The sequence below is a fragment of the Sturnus vulgaris genome, chromosome 9 (genome assembly GCF_052056855.1).
Source record: "Sturnus vulgaris isolate bStuVul1 chromosome 9, bStuVul1.hap1, whole genome shotgun sequence".
Taxonomy (NCBI): domain Eukaryota; kingdom Metazoa; phylum Chordata; class Aves; order Passeriformes; family Sturnidae; genus Sturnus; species Sturnus vulgaris.
The window spans coordinates 28,112,114-28,128,743 of record NC_142251.1 but is presented as its reverse complement, the minus strand read 5'-3'; the positions used below and the strand labels follow the sequence as shown (position 1 = coordinate 28,128,743).

The window sequence follows — 16,630 nt, the reverse complement described above, 5'->3', positions numbered from 1 at the left end:
AACTTTTCACCTCTGTTCCTCACTCCTGCTCCTTGGACCCTTGGCGTTTCTCCAGCCCACAAAGCCAATTTCTTGTCTGAGATACTTCAGGCAGTTAATCTTTTTTTTTTTATCTGCTCCTATCAGACCTTCCTAACCCCCTTTATCACACTGTCCTGCACCATTTCAGCCAACAATCCCCCCTTCTTTGTGCCTGGGACCTTGGTACACTGGTTTTGGGACCATTTCATGTTCTCTCAGTCATGGGCAGCTTCCTTATAACTAAACTTAAACAGACTCTAGTTTGCTCTGTAATCAAGTGTGTTAAGAGCAAATAATTTGCTATACAACAGGATTTTGCCTATTGTTTAAGACTGAAAAGCAGGAACTAGGGCTCGAAAAAATGGTAAAAACTGGATCTATGTTTTGGACTATGGCCAGAAGCCTTGGAGGATGGCCAGGTACCAAGAGAGGCTGTGCAAGGACCAGGTTCATCCAGAGGACATCGGGACCATTTAGTTCATCCAGGACCACCAGGAGACAGTGTGAAAGCTCAGAACACGAAAATCCGATTAACACACGGAGCCAGAGCGGGCGGGGACAGGTTATGAATATGCACAGGCAATGTTGAATTTGAATTGTTGAATATGGATGAGCTGCAGTGTATATAAAGAGAGCTGGATAAACAAAACACACCTACTTTAAAACCTTGCTGCTCGTGGAGTCTTTTCTCCGCGTTTCTTTCCTGGTGCTGCCGATAGCACACGCCCCGTGAGCCCTCTAACCCAGCCCTCTTTCCTCGAAGGTACCCTGGCTGCAAAGCCCTGACAAACCCCTTCTTTGGGCGAGTAGCCACGGGGCGAGTGAAGGCATGGCACAGCTGGAGCGCTCCGCTCCCTGGCCCCCTTTTAGGGATCAACATCTGGGCTTGCCCAGCTGCCTCCAGCCGCTCCTCCCACGGCCGGTTGTGTAACTGCTGGGGGAATGGAGAGCTTTTTTCTTGTCCCCCTGCCTTTCTGGACAAGCTCCACCTCTCGCCAGTAACTCCGAAACGAGAGGAGCCCTCCCTTGCCAATCCCTTCTCAGAGCAGAGGTGACCCGGGGCTGAGAGGGGCTGCAGGTGAGTATTCCCAGAAAAACCTTCCCTTCCCTCCCTACCCCACACCCGGGCACTTCTGGGTTTTGGGATAGTGTGGCAGAATTGATATTTCTTGGGTGTTACTTGTAACTTCTCTCTGCAAGGAGGTAGGGAGTCAAATAATAAATGTAGCTGGGAGGTGTTGGTGATATAAGTTACTTCCCACCACGCAAAACCAAACCAAAACAAAACAAAAGCTTCCCCAAAACAGTTAACGGTGAGCAGCTGGTGCTAGTCCTTTCTTTATTTACAAAGGAAGAAGTCCAGGTTTTATTCCAGCCGGGAAAGCGGAGTATTCATTAGGTGTTGTTTTATGGCTGAAAGTTGAAATAGTTCTGGAGGATTTGGTGGGTTTTAGAAAATACTGCGTCCAACCCCATTTTTTTTACTGAAGACTGTATTATATTTTTTTTTGGTTTCTTTTTCCTGATGAGTGCACCGTGAATTGTGTCTGGTGGAAACCGAAAGCACTTCTCAGGCCAGAGGAAGTGGTACCACCCACAGTGACATCCTGCCACGCTGAATTAACAGCTCGGTGGAGCAGGGTGCTCCCTCCAGCCCTGGGGTTAAACCACAGATTGCAGCAGCACCCCCAGGGCACCCGTGTGGGGATCCTGGCTCTGGAATTGTCCAGCCCAAGCCACGGAGCCTGGCCATCACCCCTTGTTTTATTTATGGTCCTGGCACTACCAAATATTAGGATCCGTCATCCCCACTGGGAGTTTTGTAGGGTTGGATGTCAACCCAGGGACTGTCGCCTTTCAAGCCCTGGGGTGGAGCTGTTTTCAGCCCTGCAAGAGACACAAAACCATCCTCAGTCCAAGGTGTGCCACACCTGCAGCCCCTCTGTCAGCCTCATGTCAAAGTCAGCATCATCTTCCCTGGGCACAGGGGACAGGACCCTGTCAGAGAAGCAGAAACTGAATAGTCCCAGTGCATTTTTTAATTTTTTTTTTTTAATTTCTGAGAGAGGCAGGGGCGGATAACCAAAGATAAAATACAAATATTTGTGAGTCTGATAAGGCAGTAGAGTTTAAACCCAACTTGTAAATAAAAACTGGCGGCGAACTGTAGCTCAACTACATACTTTCAAAGTCGGTTTCCAGGCCAGCTGCAGGGGTTTGAGAGCAGCCCAGGCAGCACACTGTAAAAGTGGAGAGATTTTTAAAATAAAGGGGGAAAAGAAGAAAATTATCATTTAAGACATTTCATCTAACTTGTAAATGAAGAGCCCAGAATGCTGGTGAATGGAATGAGGTTCGGGGGCGGCACATAGAGAAATTCCCAACGGAGGGCATGCCTGCTGGGAGCCTGATGATCACCTGTGGGGTTTCTCCCAGGTCAAACCCCGCTGCCATCCTGGGATCCCGGCAGAGGGCACAGAGATGAGAGTGGCCGTGGTGGGAGCAGGGGTCAGCGGGCTGGCAGCCACCAAGTGCTGCCTGGACGAGGGGCTGGAGCCCACGTGCTTCGAGCAGAGCCAGGACATCGGGGGGCTCTGGCGCTACACGGTGAGCCCCCAGGGTCTGTGCTCCTGGCCCGGGCAGCTGCAGCTTTGCGGGGTTAGGGGTGCCCTGGGCTGGGCTCCGGTGGGTGCGGGAGGGTTTGCAGGGCGCTGATGTGATGCCGTGGCAGGAGCACATCGAGGCCGGCCGGCCAAGCCTTTACCCATCACTCATCAGCAACACCTCCAAGGAGATGTCTGCCTTCTCCGACTTCCCCTTCCCCGAGCACTTCCCGGTGTTCCTGCACAACGCCCTGCTCCTGGACTACCTGCGGCTCTACGCCGAGCGCTTCAACCTGCGGGAGCGCATCAGCCTTGGGGTGAGTGAGCGCTGCCTGCCCTGCTCCGCCCTGCTCCCCACCCCTGCTGCGTGCCTTTGGTCACTCTGCTTCACTTCCACGTTCCAGACCACCGTCGTCAGCATCCGTAAGCGCCCCGACTTTGCCGCCACGGGCCAGTGGAATGTGGTGACAGAGGCGGGTGGCAAGCAGACATCAGGTGTCTTTGATGCTGTCATGGTCTGCAGTGGCAGTTTCTCGGAGCCATCCCTCCCCCTGCACTGTTTCCCTGGTATGGTATGGGGCTGCCTGTGGTTCAGGGGCTGGGGAGAGAAGATTTAGGGGTTATTTGGGGAAAATCCTCCCTTTATTTTCTTGCTTCTGCTCTCCAAACCTGCTGGCAGGAACAGCGATGCTTTCTTGTGTCTCTGAGACCCCATTCTGGGGGGGAAGCATCAATTCTGTGTGCATGGGATGGAGGGCTGGACCTCCCCGAGTCCTTGGTGGCCAAAGATTGCACTTCCTTGCTCTTGCCATCCAGATTTGGGGTTTTTTTACACCCAAGAAAATGCACAAGTGCTCAAAGCTGTGTTTCTTTTCCCCCCGAGGCATCGAGAGGTTCCGAGGGCAGTACTTCCACAGCCGGCACTACAAACATCCCGACGTGTTCCAGGGCAAGCGTGTCCTCGTGGTGGGCATGGGCAACTCAGGAGTGGACATCGCAGTGGAGGCCAGTCGTGTGGCTGCAAAGGTGCCACCAGCCTGCCACCCCAGGGGCGTGGGGAGAGGGACACTGGCGACAGTGACTCTCAGGTCAAAATGTGACCTGAATTTTTGGTCAAAAACCTACCTTGAAAGCAAGCTGGTTTTCTTCTTGTCTCCTGCTTCACCTCCATCACCAGCAGCCAGGAGGTCTTGAAGATGCTGTTGCTGCTTTTTCAGTGCACGGCTCTTTGCATCATGCCCCTCTGAGTTTCTTTAGAAAGGAAAAGCAGCAAATTCATTGCCTGAACCATTGATTCTTCTTTTCCAGGTGACCATTAGCACCTCTCGAGGATCCTGGCTGCTCAGCCGTGTGTTTGAGGGTGGCTACCCCTGGGATATGGTTTCAATCACTCGCCTCAAGAGCCTGATCAAAAACAGCCTCCCCAGAGCCCTTTCGTGGCGCTTGACTAATTCCAAGGTGAACAAGAGGTTCAACCACACAAACTATGGCCTTCAACCGGACAACAGGTACTTCTTGATGCTTCCCATCCCATGCAGATGGGCTTGTGGTGTGGGCAGAGCAGGATATTCAACAACCAGCATCAACCAGTGCCCCATCTCCAATGGGAAAGAGAAAATAAGCTGTAGCTCCCTGAAGTGGTGACATACTGGGCATGCTGGAAAAGCTCAGGAAGGCACAGAGGACTTTTCCTTGTGAGGGTCTCTAGGTAAAGAGGAGAAGGCTTAAAGCATGGATCAGTTCTGGAAAGAGATGGTTTAAAGAGTGAGGGAGAGAAGGGAATAAGGTGATGTCCGTGAATCCCTCCCGCTGTGGGACAGGGTGACATTGGTGACACGTGTCATTGTTTGGAGGGCTGCTTGCTCAGAGGAAATGACACTGGGAGGTGTGGGCTGGTGGGCCTGGGGAGGAGGAGGAGCAGGGGACAAGGCTTGGTGGTGGTGTCCCACTCTCAGAGCCCCTGGCTCTCCACAGCTGCCTGGTCCGCGAGGCCCTGGTGAACGACGACCTCCAGAGCTACATCCTGACAGGCAGGATCACCATCAAGCCGGGCGTGAAGGAGTTCAAGGACAACTCAGTGCTGTTCCACAACTGCCCTGAGGAGGAGCCCGTTGATATTGTTGTTTTCTGCACGGGCTACGTCGTCTCCTTCCCCTTCCTAGAAGAATCCATCATCAAGGTGGAAAACAAGCACGCGTCCCTCTACAAGCACGTGTTCCCAACCCACCTGCAGAAGCCCACTCTGGCTGTCCTGGGGCTGATTAAGCCCTTAGGACCTGTCATGCCCGTGGTAGAGATGCAGGCACGCTGGGTGAGCCGTGTCTTCAAAGGTAGGGCAGCAAATGTGAGCCCTCCTGTGCCCCAAAATGCAGCTCAGGCTGGACACGTTTTATCCCTCCAGCCAGGGACAGCCCAGAGCTAAGAAGTTCAGAGGGGACAATGGAGCATTTTCAAGGCTCAGGTTTCCCAAGTTATTTCACTTCAGCTAAGCTGCAGCAACAGGAGTGAGGAAAGAAACTTACTGGTGTTTTGTTTGGGGTTTTTAATAAAAATAGTAAGAATAACCTCTTGGAGGGCTGGGTCAGGAGTGCCCCACAGAGATTAGAAGCTCTGGGGTTTCTCTTTGGGATGAGCCTCTCTGGGGCTTGCAGAGCCCATCTGACCCCACATCACCTGCCTGTGTCCTGACAGCACACATCTGTAAGAGCAGGAAAAGGTGTGGGTGAATTTGGAATACTGGAGGGCTGGTTTCTGGCAGGATTGCCACTGCTGAATAAATTGCCAGCAATGAGACTTTCCTGCCCTCCCAGGGAAGGGATTCCCACATTTTGCATCACTGAATGAGCTCACAGTTCCCCCCCAAGGACGCTCTCCCCTCTCTTCCAGGCTTGTGTCACTTGCCTTCCCAATCTGTCATGGAGAACGAAGTAAATGAGAACAAGAAAAACCAAGTCAAATGGTAAGTCATTCCCAGAGCCCCAAAGGTTTTTTGGTGGATTGAGAAATCCCTGGAGTTTTTGGAGCAGCAACACACGGGCTCTCACTCTGTGCCTGTTCCTGCACACATGGCAGAGGACAGGGAAGGATTCCCAGATCCAGCTTCCCCTTTACTCACTTGCAAAGAGCCATTAACCTTTGATTTAACACTGATATTTTGCCTGTTGGTGACAGGAAGAATTTAATTCAGGGTATCAAGGCTGCATCTTGCTTGGGAGTTGGGGAAGAACATCAGGATCCCCAGGGACTGAGAGATAAAATGGCAGAGAAATTAATGGTAACAAATGCAAAGTAATTCAGCTGGGGGGAAAAAACCAACCCACAACCAAGGAGGTGTACACACAGATTGTCTCCTCTCTCAGCATGGAGACCTGACTCACTGTGAGCAGGTGTCTGAGCACACTGGTGTGTGGTTCACAGGCAGGCAAAAGGCTAAAAAGGATTAGGGAATGAATGTGTGAGTGAACCAGGTGATGTATAAATCCATGGTTCACTTAAATAGCTACAGGAGAAAAGGTATAGAAGAGTGAAATACAGAATTGCACAGAACAGCTGCTGTACAATACAAGGCTAAATGGATAAGGGCTTTTTCAGACCTCTGAAGGTGGGACATGAAGCTGTGAATTCTGCCGAGAAGGTGAACTGGAAGCAGTTCTCCAAGTCACCATGTATTCTTGCAATATTTGGTGCAAATTAACGTGAGGGGTACTAAAAAGTGCCACCTTTCTCATGCTGCACTTGACTTTTCTGCAAAAAGCAAAGAGATTTGGGTTTGAGGGATTTTTTTGTTTGGGTTTTTTTTTTAAAGACCCGAAACTGTTTTGCCAAAGTCTGTTAACAAAGATTCACCAAGAGGAAGGGGGGAACAGTGCAGTTTGTGGAAAGATTGACATGAGCCAGCATCACTTTGCAGGTGCTGTGTCCTGGACAGGATTTGTGTCCAGATATGCATGTACATCCAGTCCTTTCCTAAAAAGAACCCAGTTGCATTCCAGGTGCAATAACAACAAGGATGCAGAGGACCTCAGCTCCTCTAAGCCCTGCTGATACTGATCTTTCTCCTGCCTCTTTGTCTCCTCTGATTCACTCAGGTTTGGTCTGACCTATGATGAAGTCCTCAAAACCGAGTCGTTGATCTACCTGGACACGCTGGCCTCCCTCATTGGTGCCAAGCCCAGCGTGCTGGAGCTGCTCTGCACAGACCCCAAGCTGGCCCTCACCATCTTCTTTGGCCCCTGCTCCCCCTACCAGTACAGACTGGGGGGTCCTGGGCGCTGGGAGGGGGCACGACAGGCCATCCTCACCCAGTGGGACCGTGTCTTAAAGCCCACAAGAACACGAGTCCCTGCTGGCTCCTCCAGCTCTTTCCCTTCCCTCCTGGTTGTGGTGGGATTCCTTCTGCTCCTGGCTGCTGTGATTTTTGGTTTCAAATAGCTTTTAGAGTGGGTTTGTTTGGTTGGTTTTTTTTTTTTCCTTTTGTCCTGAGAGATGTTGTCCCAGGTCAGAGAGCTCCTCAGTGTGCCACGGGACTGGGGAAAAGAATTTCAGTGAGATGGCAACAAACTTTAATCTGCAACCTGCAGCATAAACCTCCCTCTGCTCCAGCTCAAGCCCAAGCACAGCTTTGCAGACCTCATTAGCCAGGGGTGGCAGCCTTGCCCAAGTGTCTGTTGCCCCTCTGCTCCCCTGCCTGCTGCCAGGAGCAGAGCAGGGATTGGTGCCACAATTGTGCCTGGATCACACAAGACAGGCTGCAGTGAGGACAACACCAGTGAAAATGGGCACAGGAGCAAAAGTACCCAGGAATTATCTGAGCTGTGCACACAGGTCAGGCTGTCCCTTTCTCCAAGCCTAAACACTGTGACCCTAAAATCCCAGTTGGGGCTGAACTGGTGCATCTTGGCAGTGCAGTGCTTGTGGTGCTTTGTCACACGTGAGCCTGTGGGGCTGAGCACTCCTGGCTTTGTTTCCCTGCATGCCCCACCACTGGACAATCCTGAGGCTTTGTTTTGTGCGTGGAGAGACTGTAAATGAATAAAATCTCAGTGGCTGTGGCGGGAGTGTGCTGCAGATGCCTCTCTGTCCTGTCCTTGTGTGCATGGGAAGAGCTGGGGGGGAGAGCCCGTGTCTGAGCTGGGGCTGTGCCACCAAATGCTGTGGGCAGCTCCAAGGCTGGGGCTCTCAGGGCTTTCCCTGACTCCCCAAAATGAGGCTGCACAATGCTCCATGTCCCACATCCACGCTGTCTGCTGGCAAAGGGAGCATGTCCTGATCTCCTGGGGATGCCAAGGGAGCTGGAGCCCAGCACAGGCACCACAAAAGGGGATCGATCAGGACAAGCCCAAGCTGCTGCCTGGGCTGGAGCAATGACAAGTTACACCATGCAAGCACGTTCCCTTTGGGATTATCTCTGCATTTTCCCTTGGCACTGCCCCAGGGAGGTTGGGAACTTTCTTCCAGTGCATTTAAGCCCAGAAGGGCGGGGGAATGCAGGTGTAAAGGTCAGTGGGGCGAGAGCTGTGGAGAGCTGCCTGGACTTCAGCCTTCCCTTCCAATCCACCACAGAGATTCTGCCGAGGGCTGAGCAGTGAAGGCACAGCACAGCTGCAAGGTTTGCTCCTCGCTCCTCCTGGATGGGTTTGGCAGGCTTGGAGAGGGGGCAGACAGCTCTCCAGGGTTTTGGCATTCACTGCTGGCTTTGCCTTGCTGCTGGTGGGGGGAGAGGGGTGTTGCAGGGAGCCTCTGGAGTAAAACCAGTAAAAGTGGGGTGAGTCGAGCTCCCTGAGTTTCACTGCCTTTTCCTGAAGGCTCCAGAAACGAGGCAGGCGGCTGTGGGCATGTCCTGCCCTGTTCCTGCAGATCAAGGAGTGGCTCAGGCCAGGCTTGTGGATGCCAAAGGGGTTTTTTTGCACCTCCCTCATTTTTCCCCGGCTTTCTTCAGTTTCCTCCAGTTTCTATTTACGCTAACTTACTTTTTGACATGAAACTGATAGGAAAAGTTATAAATTACTCTTTCTGCAGACTCTGCAGTAGGAGTATTTCTTAATCAAAGTTCATGTGGGTTCATTTTTTCCTAGTTTTCTTTGCTTCCCAGTCAAGCTGGGTGCAGCTCAGTTTACACTCCCCAGCTTTGAGTTCCTCCCATTTATACCCAGCGTTTCCTGGGTTTCTTACTTTTTGTATATCCTGTAATCCCAGCCGTGCTTTCACAGAGCTGTCTAACTTCTGAATGGGTGTGCTGTGCTCCTGCTCAGTCAGGCATTGCTTTGCTTTTTTCCCCTTTTTTTTTTTTTTAAACCCTTTTTTGTTTACAAGAGATTGCTCTTTAATGGGAAATTAAAAAGGAAAGCGTGAAAACGAGCCAGCTTAGCTGGAGTTGTTTCTTTCTTACAAAGGTCTTAGGAGGATCACTTTATACAGGCAGAAGAAGATAGCTGCAACTTCTTTGCACTCCCTAGTTTGGGCTGGAAAAGGGAATGAATGGAAGCAGCAGAACAGTGAGGTTTAAAAGCGCCTCCTTTTTCCTCCCCAATGGAGGAGGGAGATTCCTGGACCCTCATTGTGGATTTAGCACAGCAGGGAGGGTAATGAGCAGGATCTGTGCACAGCACTTGAACCAGGAGCTGGCCATGGCTTTCTCCAGGACAGTTTTCCTTCGGGGACACCTGCCAGAGAAGACCAGGGGTGTTTTGCTGGGGATGGCAAGAAAACACCGGCGTTTCTGCTGATCCCTGGGCTGTGTTTGTGTTTCCAGCTGCTCTCCCACCAGCCTGTGTCACCTGCTGCAGGCCAGCATGGTCCGGCGGGTGGCCGTGATCGGGGCTGGGGCTGGGGGCTTGGTCTCTGTCAAGTGCTGCCTGGAGGAGGGGCTGGAGCCCACCTGCTTCGAGAGCAGCGAGGACATCGGCGGCATCTGGCGCTACACGGTCAGTGCCTTGGGTTGGTTTGTCCCCTGCCTTGGAAGATCTCAAAGAGGAGAGGGTGGCCACACCCTCAGGGACTGTCCCTATCCCATTCATGGGGCTCCTCCTGACCCCAAGATGGAGAAGGAAACGGAGGGAGCAGAGATTGTCACCCGGTGCTAGTCCTTGTACCAAAATACAGGAAGGAAAATACTGGTGTACATCATGGGGGGAAATCTTTCCCTGCACACGTGGAAACGTCACCATTGGCTTCACACAGGACTCCACAGACAGCAGGAGGGTCAGCGTGTACCGCTCCGTCATCACCAACACCTCCAAGGAGATGTCCTGCTTCAGTGACTTCCCCTTCCCCCAGGATTTCCCCAGTTACCTGCCCCACGGCCTCGTCCTGGAATACTTCAGGATGTACGCCCGGCACTTCGACCTCCTGCGGCACGTGCGCTTCCAGGTGAGCAGGGACCCCAAACCCCACGGGGACAAGAGCCATGGGTACCTGCAGATGCATGACCAGGGACCGGGCTGGGTGCCAGCCAGCCTGCTTTTGTGTCCTGAACGCAGCTTTAGTCCCACATTTTAAATAAGGCTGCTCCAACAGGGGCTTGCCCCCCAGTGCCATCACCAAGGGGGAAGGTGCAGGGTGGGATTTAACAGCTTCAGACGTGACATGCAGCACCCCAGGGACCCAGCCTGCTCCTGGCAGCCCCAGCCTTTCACAGGGGCATCTCTGATCCCTGACTGCTGTTTTGTTGGGCTTCTGTGCAAGACAACAGTTCTCAGTGTGAGAAGGTGCCCGGATTTCAGCACCTCAGGCCAGTGGGAGGTGGTCACCGAGGCTGGTGGTGTCCGTGAGTCCCACGTCTTCGATGCTGTCATGGTTTGCACTGGCCATTACCAGGAGCCCTACTTGCCATTGGCTTCTTTCCCAGGTAAGCCCTGTCCCAGCAGGGGGGTTGCCCCCCCAGGGTTTCCCCCCAGCACCCATGGGTCCCCTGGTTGTATTTTCCTCTGTAAATCCAAATCCAGACAGTGGGAACCGCTGGGTTCCATCCAGAACCCCCCGTGGAGCTGGGCAGTGTGGGCGGGGGACAGTTTGTGTCATTTTTTGGCAGGTCAAGGTGAGCTCTGCGTGTGGGAGCTGATAGCCATGAAGCCCCCACACTGGAGCACCCCATGGAAATGGTGGGGAAATGAGGGAAAACACCTTGTAAAGGTGCAGGCAGGCTTTTCCATCAGGATTTGCAAAGCCAGGCTGAGCTGAGGAGGTCCAGGGAACCTTCTCAGCTGCAAGAGGAGGTGGGAGGGAGGAGAGTTGGGGATCTGGGCATGAGGCTGGACTGGGTAAATGCATCTGGCAGTAGGAGATGCTCCCTGCTCTCTGCCTAGGCATTGAAAGTCGCTTCAAAGGGCAGTGCCTGCACAGCCGGGAGTACAGAGACGTGCAGGATTTCCGAGGAAAGCGGGTCCTGGTGGTCGGCATCGGCAACACTGGCGGCGACCTCTCCGTGGAGCTGAGCCGTGTGGCTGCCAAGGTACAGCTCCAAGGTGGCCCAAACACGGACTGTGAGAGCCCAGGGTGGCACAGGGAGCTTCACCCCCAGGTTCCTCGATAAATTCCACTTCTCATTGAAGAAGCTGTGCAATTCCTGGAGAGTTTGGGCTGCCTGGGTGTCACTGTAGAGGCAGGTGTGACATACGAAAAGGCACGCTACATTTCAGAAGGCTAATACCTGTTTATTCCAACAGCATGCTGCCTTTTATACCCTCTCTACAGTTTGCACTTTCTTTATTGGCTACAAAAAGTCAACATAAACGATCACTGGTGGAAAATTCTCCACCTCTGTTTTTCCCAAGACTTTTCTAAAAATATTTTCCCCAGCTGCAAAGTTTCTTCTCTGGTTATCTTCTTTTCTCCTTCTTGTCTTCTCGGTCTCCATGCCAACAGCCTCGGTCAGAGAATACTTCTCAAAACAAACCTCATTCATTAACCCTCTCTAGCCCACAGACCAGCCATGGGTCCTACTATACCTGAGGACAGGCAACTGAGCAGCTGTGGGAATTTAGGCAAAGCCACCACTTTACCAAGGCTGCTTGGTTCATCTGGATGTCATCTCCTTGCCTTGGGTTAACCCTGTGTTGAGTACAGCAGATGGGATTTGCCACTCAGGGCCAAGCCAACAAGATGCCTGGGCAGGAGGCTGAGCCCTGCCTTCCTCCCCAGGTGTTCCTCAGCACCAGGAGCAACACGTGGGTGCTCAGCCGGGTGTCAGACCAGGGCTTCCCCCTCGACATGGTCGGCACCACCCGCTTCAATCACCTCCTGGAGTGGCTTCTGCCATCAGCCCTCGCCAGGAGGATCAGGTTTCGGAAGTTCAATTCGTGGTTCAACCACACGAACTATGGCTTGGCTTCCAGCAAAAGGTGTTTTTTCTGATTGCTTTGTTGGGTGGTCAGGGGGTCTTTATAAACGAAATGCTTAATTTTCACTTTTGGGGGATATTTGTGGAATAGCAAATCATCGAAGGGGAATTCTGACCATTTAAAAAAAGTCATTTTAGGTCCCTCCCAGATGCTAACACTGCTGCCCTCTTTTCCCCACTGCAAGCTCCAAATTTAAGATGATTATCAATGAAGAGCTGCCATTCTGCCTCCTCTCTGGGACTGTGGTGCTGAAGCCAAACGTGAAGGAATTCACTGAAAACTCTGCTGTTTTTGAAGATGGGACAACAGAGGAAAACATCGACGTGGTGCTCTTTGCCACGGGCTACAACTTTTCATTCCCCTTCCTCGAGGAGTCTGTCAGCAGCACCATCCACAACAACCGTTCCCTCTACAAATGCATCTTCCCTCCCCAGCTGGAAAAGCCCACGCTGGCCATCATTGGCCTGATCCAGCTGACAGGCTCCATCATGGTGGGGTCAGAAATGCAGGCTCGCTGGGTCACAGGGGTTTTTGCAGGTAGGAGATGGGGGAGATTCACAGAATTCACAGAATGACTAGGTTGGAAGAGACCTTCAAGATCATTGTGTCCAACCCATCCCCTAACACCTCAACTAGACCGTGGCATTGGGTGCCACATCTTGTTTTTTTTTTTTTAAACACATCCAGATCTTCTGGGTGGGAGGTTTGGGGCAGCCTGAGCTGCTGCCCACAGAGCTTAGGGCATGTTTCAGCTCCGTGCTAGCCATGGGTAGGCTCTGCACACCAGCTGCATCCCTGTATCCCTGCTGCCTGGGAAAGGTGCTGGGACCTTGGGAAGGGGATGAACATTTCCTCTAAAGGTGGAAATGTTCAGCCTCTGGAGCTGGCTGGTTTCTCTGTTCTCAGGCTGGAACAAGCTGCCTCCCCCCAGCAGGATGATGGCTGAGGTTCTGAAGAGCAAGCCACCAGTGAAAAGGTGTGTGATGCACCTGCGCTGGGGTGAGATGGGTGCTGTGTGCCAGGATAAGCTCAGGGAAGGATGGCAGACATGAGAGGGACCTGCTTAGGACACCCAACTCTGCATTTATTACCCCACCACCCACAGTGAGCTGGGAAAATGGTCTCCTTTATGGAACAAGACACTGTGAGCTTCTCTGGAGCAGTTGATGACAAGACCAGGGCTTGCAGCTCCCCTTCCTTCTCTTCCCATCTCCTTTGCTCCTTCCCTTTCTGCCTTTTCCCTGCCAGGCCTCCAAGCCTCCCAGCATGTCAGGATGGAGGTTTGGTTTCCTCCAGACTAACGGTGCCATCTCGTGGCTTCTCCCTCCCAAATCCAGGCAGTGGGGACTGCTGGGTTCCGTCCAGAACCCGGTGTCCCTTTTTCTGTCCCCTTTTGGCAGGTCAAAGTGAGCTCTGTGTGTGGGAGCTAACAGCCAGCCTCGTTGGCACTGGGATTTTACAGGAGGTTGTGTGTCCACAAGGATGTGGGATGGATGATGATGGGGCAAGGAGGGGACCTCAGGGTTCAGGCTGGGTTGGGTTGGCTCATGGGACACTGGGGAAAGGCTGGGACAAAACAGAGCCACAGGGATTATGACCAGGAGCCACCACGACGCTGTTACACAGAAATATGGATGCCTGAGGTGCAAGAGAAACAAACTTGAGGCTGTCTCAAATTTTCCTGAAGCACATCAGCACATCCTCCCTCCTGTGAAGGAGATAAGGTTTCAAGCAGAAATCCTGGGCATCCCTCCCAGCATGGGAAGCGTTCTGCATTTCCCAGATTTTCCCTGTCCCTTTGGCATTCTTATCTCTGAAAGTCCCCATCTCTGCTTCTCAAAATCAGCCAAATCCACACCCCTGAAGCTCAGGGAAGGACACGGCTACTTGTGGCATTACAGTGATGGTACTGCTAAGTTAGAGCTGATTTTGAAGCCACAGCTATGCTGCAGTGACAAAACAAGCTTCTGCTTATCCCCTGCCCTGGGAACTGCTGGGACCAACCCCACCAGGGCTCTTTCAGTGCCTTTGGCTTAATTTGGGGCTAAGAGAGAGACTGGGGCTCAGCTGATGTCTGAGCCTGAGGCTTTTGCTTTCCGTGGAGCTGGGCACTGAGATAGGATGATGCCATCTGACTTTTGTTTCTTCTGTCCCCTCGAAGGAATCCATCTGAGAGGGAGAACCTGAAGATGAGTTTTATCAGCTACGTGGACAAAATCGCCGCGTGTGCCGGCGTCAAGCCCAGCGTGATGAGGCTGCTCCTGACTGACCCCCAGCTGGCCCTGGCCATCTTTTTTGGGCCCTGCTCACCCTACCAGTACAGGCTGGTGGGACGGGGCAGCTGGAGCGGGGCCAGAGCTGCCATCCTGAGCCAGTGGCAGCGCACGCTGAAGCCCTTGAGAACGCGGGTGCTGGCTGACAGCTCCGACAGCTCCTCCAGCTGGTGCTGGATGTGCCTCCTGGCTCTGCCAGCTGCTCTCACTGCAGGTTTTCTCTTCTCCAAATACCCCTGGGCAGGTCCCCAGCTGTAGAAGAAACCTGGAGAGCCGCAATGCCAGGTGATCTGGGGACGGTGCAAAGCTGTGCCACCTGTGCCAGGTGCTGCCAGAGGGCTGGAGCTGGCACCAGCAGCAGCCTGGGGCAGCCTGGTGTCCACCCAGCCCCTGCTGATGTGACAGGAGTGCTCACTCTGAACCATTCTGGGATGAACTGGTGAAGCATGAGGCCAGCCTTCCTCCCCCTGCTCCCAAAAGTTTTGGCAAGACCCACACCACCTTGAGATTTCATGAAACGTGAGCTGTCGAGAGCTGCTTCTGTGTCTGGTAACTTTTGGGATGTGAAAGAGGGAGCCACAAATAAACCTCACAGATTTGGTCTTTGCAGATGGTTTTATTAATGGTTTTATTATCAGGCTATATAAAGTGGACCTGTAGCAGAGTGGAGAGTCTTGCCCTTGTATCTATACAATCTATACATTATATAGATAGAAATATCAACAAATAAGATAGGTAAGAAATGTTATACATGCTAATATATTGATATATAATAATAAATTACACATACAGAGACAAATCCAACCAAACAAGCATCCCTGCCATTGCCCAAGCAACCTTAGGATTATAGGGAACCCTGAATTCCCGGGATGGGAACTGGGATAGGGCCCGGATGGGAATGGAAACCGGAATGGGAAGCAGGATAGGCCTGGGATAGGAACTGGGGTAGGGCTGGGATGAGAAACCAGGATGAGGCCAGGATAGGCCTGGGATAGGAACTAGAATGGGGCTGGGATGGGGTCGGGATAGGAACCGGAACAGAACCGGGATTGGAACCGAGATGGGGCAGGGATAGAACCGGAATAGAACCGGGATGGGGTCGGGATAGAGCCGGGATGGGGCCGGGATAGAACGGGAATAGAACTGGAATAGAACCGGGATCGGATCGGGATGGGCTCGGGATAGAACAGGAATAGAGCCGGGGTGGGGCTGGGATAGAACCGGAACAGAGCCGGGATGGGTTCGGGATAGAACGGGAATAGAACCGGGATGGGTTCGGGATAGAACGGGAATAGAACCGGGATGGGGCCGGCCCCGCGCGGCCCCGCCCTCCGCCCCGCGCCGCTAGGGGGCGCACCCATCCCCGGGAGCCCGCGCGACTGCGGCACAGCGCGCTCACGTGACCGGCGGCGCGGGGGCGGGGCCGGCGGCGCGCGCTGTGCGCGGTGACGTCAGACGTCGTTGGCGCCCGGCTTGGCCGCCCGCCATCTTGGCCCCTGTGTGCAAGCGGCCGAGTCGGCGGCGCCGGGAGAAGCAGCGGCCCCGCCGGCACCGGGACCCGCGGGCAGCCGAGCGCCGCCCTGCGCGCCCGGTAAGCGGGGGTGGGGGGTCCTTCGCTTCACCGCGGCGGAGCGCGGGCCCGCGTCGCGGCACGGAGTCGGCAGGAGAGGGCGGGCGGCCTGCGCCGCATGGCCCCGGGCGGGGGCGGCTTCCGCCCGAGCGGGCCCGCGGCCGGCGGGTGAGGGGCGCCCCGGGCCGGCACCGCCGCCGGGCGGAGCGGGAAGGGGCAGCTGGGCCAGGGCTTCGCCGGGCCACCCCGCATTGGCGCCCGGGGCCGGCCGCGCCCCGCCGGGCACAGCCCGGGCCGCGCCCGGGGCCGGCGGGAGGGGCGGCTGTGCTGGGACCGCTCGTGCGGGGGTGCTGCTTCCTTCTCCCGCCTTCTTTATTACCCCCCGCTTTCCCCCTTTCCTTATCCCCGCTTGGTCTCCCCTTTCCGCTCTTCCCTTTTCCTTCTCTCCTTCCCTTTCTCTGTCCTCTGGAGATTCGTGGACGAACGCGCCGAGCCCTGCGTGCATTTGCGTTCAGTTCGTGGCCGGGATTCTTCCCGCAGAAACGCGCGGGGGAGAGCAGCCTTTCCTTGCGGGGTGCTGGAGGCAGGGCGCCTCGGTTTTCCAGCTCGGAAATCCGCATCCACGCTTCTTTCACTCTAGGCTTACGGTAAAAGGCGGTTCTTGGGTGGTTTGGTGCAGGGCTGAGTGAGGGAAGGCATTGTTTGTGCTCCCGGGGCCAGGATTTGTAAGGGGGGTGGTCAGAGCCAGGGGTGTTCTCAGGGATAGCGCTTAAAGGATGGGGAGAGCGTGGTGAGATGACACGGCTGAAATTCAGGCAGTTGGTC

At 54.0% G+C, this 16,630-nt stretch overlaps 3 protein-coding genes across 18 annotated transcripts in view; all 3 read left to right on the top strand.

The window, feature by feature from the left end:
- Nucleotides 1-821: 821 nt before the first annotated feature.
- On the top strand, nucleotides 822-7,691 carry FMO1 (flavin containing dimethylaniline monoxygenase 1). The gene is made up of 9 exons (XM_014874741.2): nucleotides 822-1,099; nucleotides 2,458-2,628; nucleotides 2,753-2,941; nucleotides 3,029-3,191; nucleotides 3,508-3,650; nucleotides 3,933-4,132; nucleotides 4,599-4,954; nucleotides 5,511-5,583; nucleotides 6,713-7,691. Exons 2-9 carry the CDS (start codon nucleotides 2,503-2,505, stop codon nucleotides 7,053-7,055), a joined length of 1,593 nt encoding a protein of 530 aa, XP_014730227.2. The 5' UTR covers nucleotides 822-1,099; nucleotides 2,458-2,502; the 3' UTR covers nucleotides 7,056-7,691.
- Nucleotides 7,692-9,020: 1,329 nt separating this feature from the next.
- On the top strand, nucleotides 9,021-14,844 carry LOC106852250 (dimethylaniline monooxygenase [N-oxide-forming] 4-like). Of its 3 annotated transcripts, none has more exons than XM_014874738.2 (8): nucleotides 9,021-9,547; nucleotides 9,804-9,992; nucleotides 10,308-10,470; nucleotides 10,928-11,073; nucleotides 11,763-11,962; nucleotides 12,147-12,499; nucleotides 12,869-12,938; nucleotides 14,124-14,844. In XM_014874738.2, the coding sequence occupies exons 1-8, from the start codon at nucleotides 9,416-9,418 to the stop codon at nucleotides 14,491-14,493; spliced, it is 1,623 nt and encodes a 540-aa protein (XP_014730224.2). In that variant the 5' UTR covers nucleotides 9,021-9,415; the 3' UTR covers nucleotides 14,494-14,844. The 3 variants fall into 3 exon arrangements, with proteins under 3 accessions (XP_014730224.2, XP_088026406.1, XP_088026407.1); XM_088170280.1 differs by having other exon boundaries at nucleotides 9,273-9,547; nucleotides 10,251-10,470; XM_088170281.1 differs by lacking the exon at nucleotides 9,021-9,547 and having other exon boundaries at nucleotides 9,554-9,992.
- Nucleotides 14,845-15,688: 844 nt separating this feature from the next.
- PRRC2C (proline rich coiled-coil 2C) overlaps nucleotides 15,689-16,630 on the top strand; it is a 68,645-nt gene continuing 67,703 nt past the window's right edge. For all 14 annotated transcript variants that reach the window (XM_088170268.1, XM_088170272.1, XM_088170277.1 and 11 more), the window contains exon 1: nucleotides 15,689-15,826. The gene's annotated coding sequence lies outside the window, so the exon portion shown is untranslated. The remainder of the gene's footprint in view (nucleotides 15,827-16,630) is intronic.

What these genes read in the sequence shown, in the direction of transcription:
- FMO1 (XM_014874741.2), top strand. Translation starts at nt 2,503, where the DNA reads ATGAGAGTGGCCGTGGTGGGAGCAGGGGTCAGCGGGCTGGCAGCCACC. An exon ending in GGGGGCTCTGGCGCTACACG is followed by an intron (nt 2,629 to 2,752) that starts GTGAGCCCCCAG and finishes ATGCCGTGGCAG; the next exon opens with GAGCACATCGAGGCCGGCCG. An exon ending in GGTGAGCCGTGTCTTCAAAG is followed by an intron (nt 4,955 to 5,510) that starts GTAGGGCAGCAA and finishes CCTCTCTTCCAG; the next exon opens with GCTTGTGTCACTTGCCTTCC.
- LOC106852250 (XM_088170280.1), top strand. Translation starts at nt 9,416, where the DNA reads ATGGTCCGGCGGGTGGCCGTGATCGGGGCTGGGGCTGGGGGCTTGGTC. An exon ending in TGCGGCACGTGCGCTTCCAG is followed by an intron (nt 9,993 to 10,250) that starts GTGAGCAGGGAC and finishes TGGCAGCCCCAG; the next exon opens with CCTTTCACAGGGGCATCTCT. An exon ending in AGCAAGCCACCAGTGAAAAG is followed by an intron (nt 12,939 to 14,123) that starts GTGTGTGATGCA and finishes GTCCCCTCGAAG; the next exon opens with GAATCCATCTGAGAGGGAGA.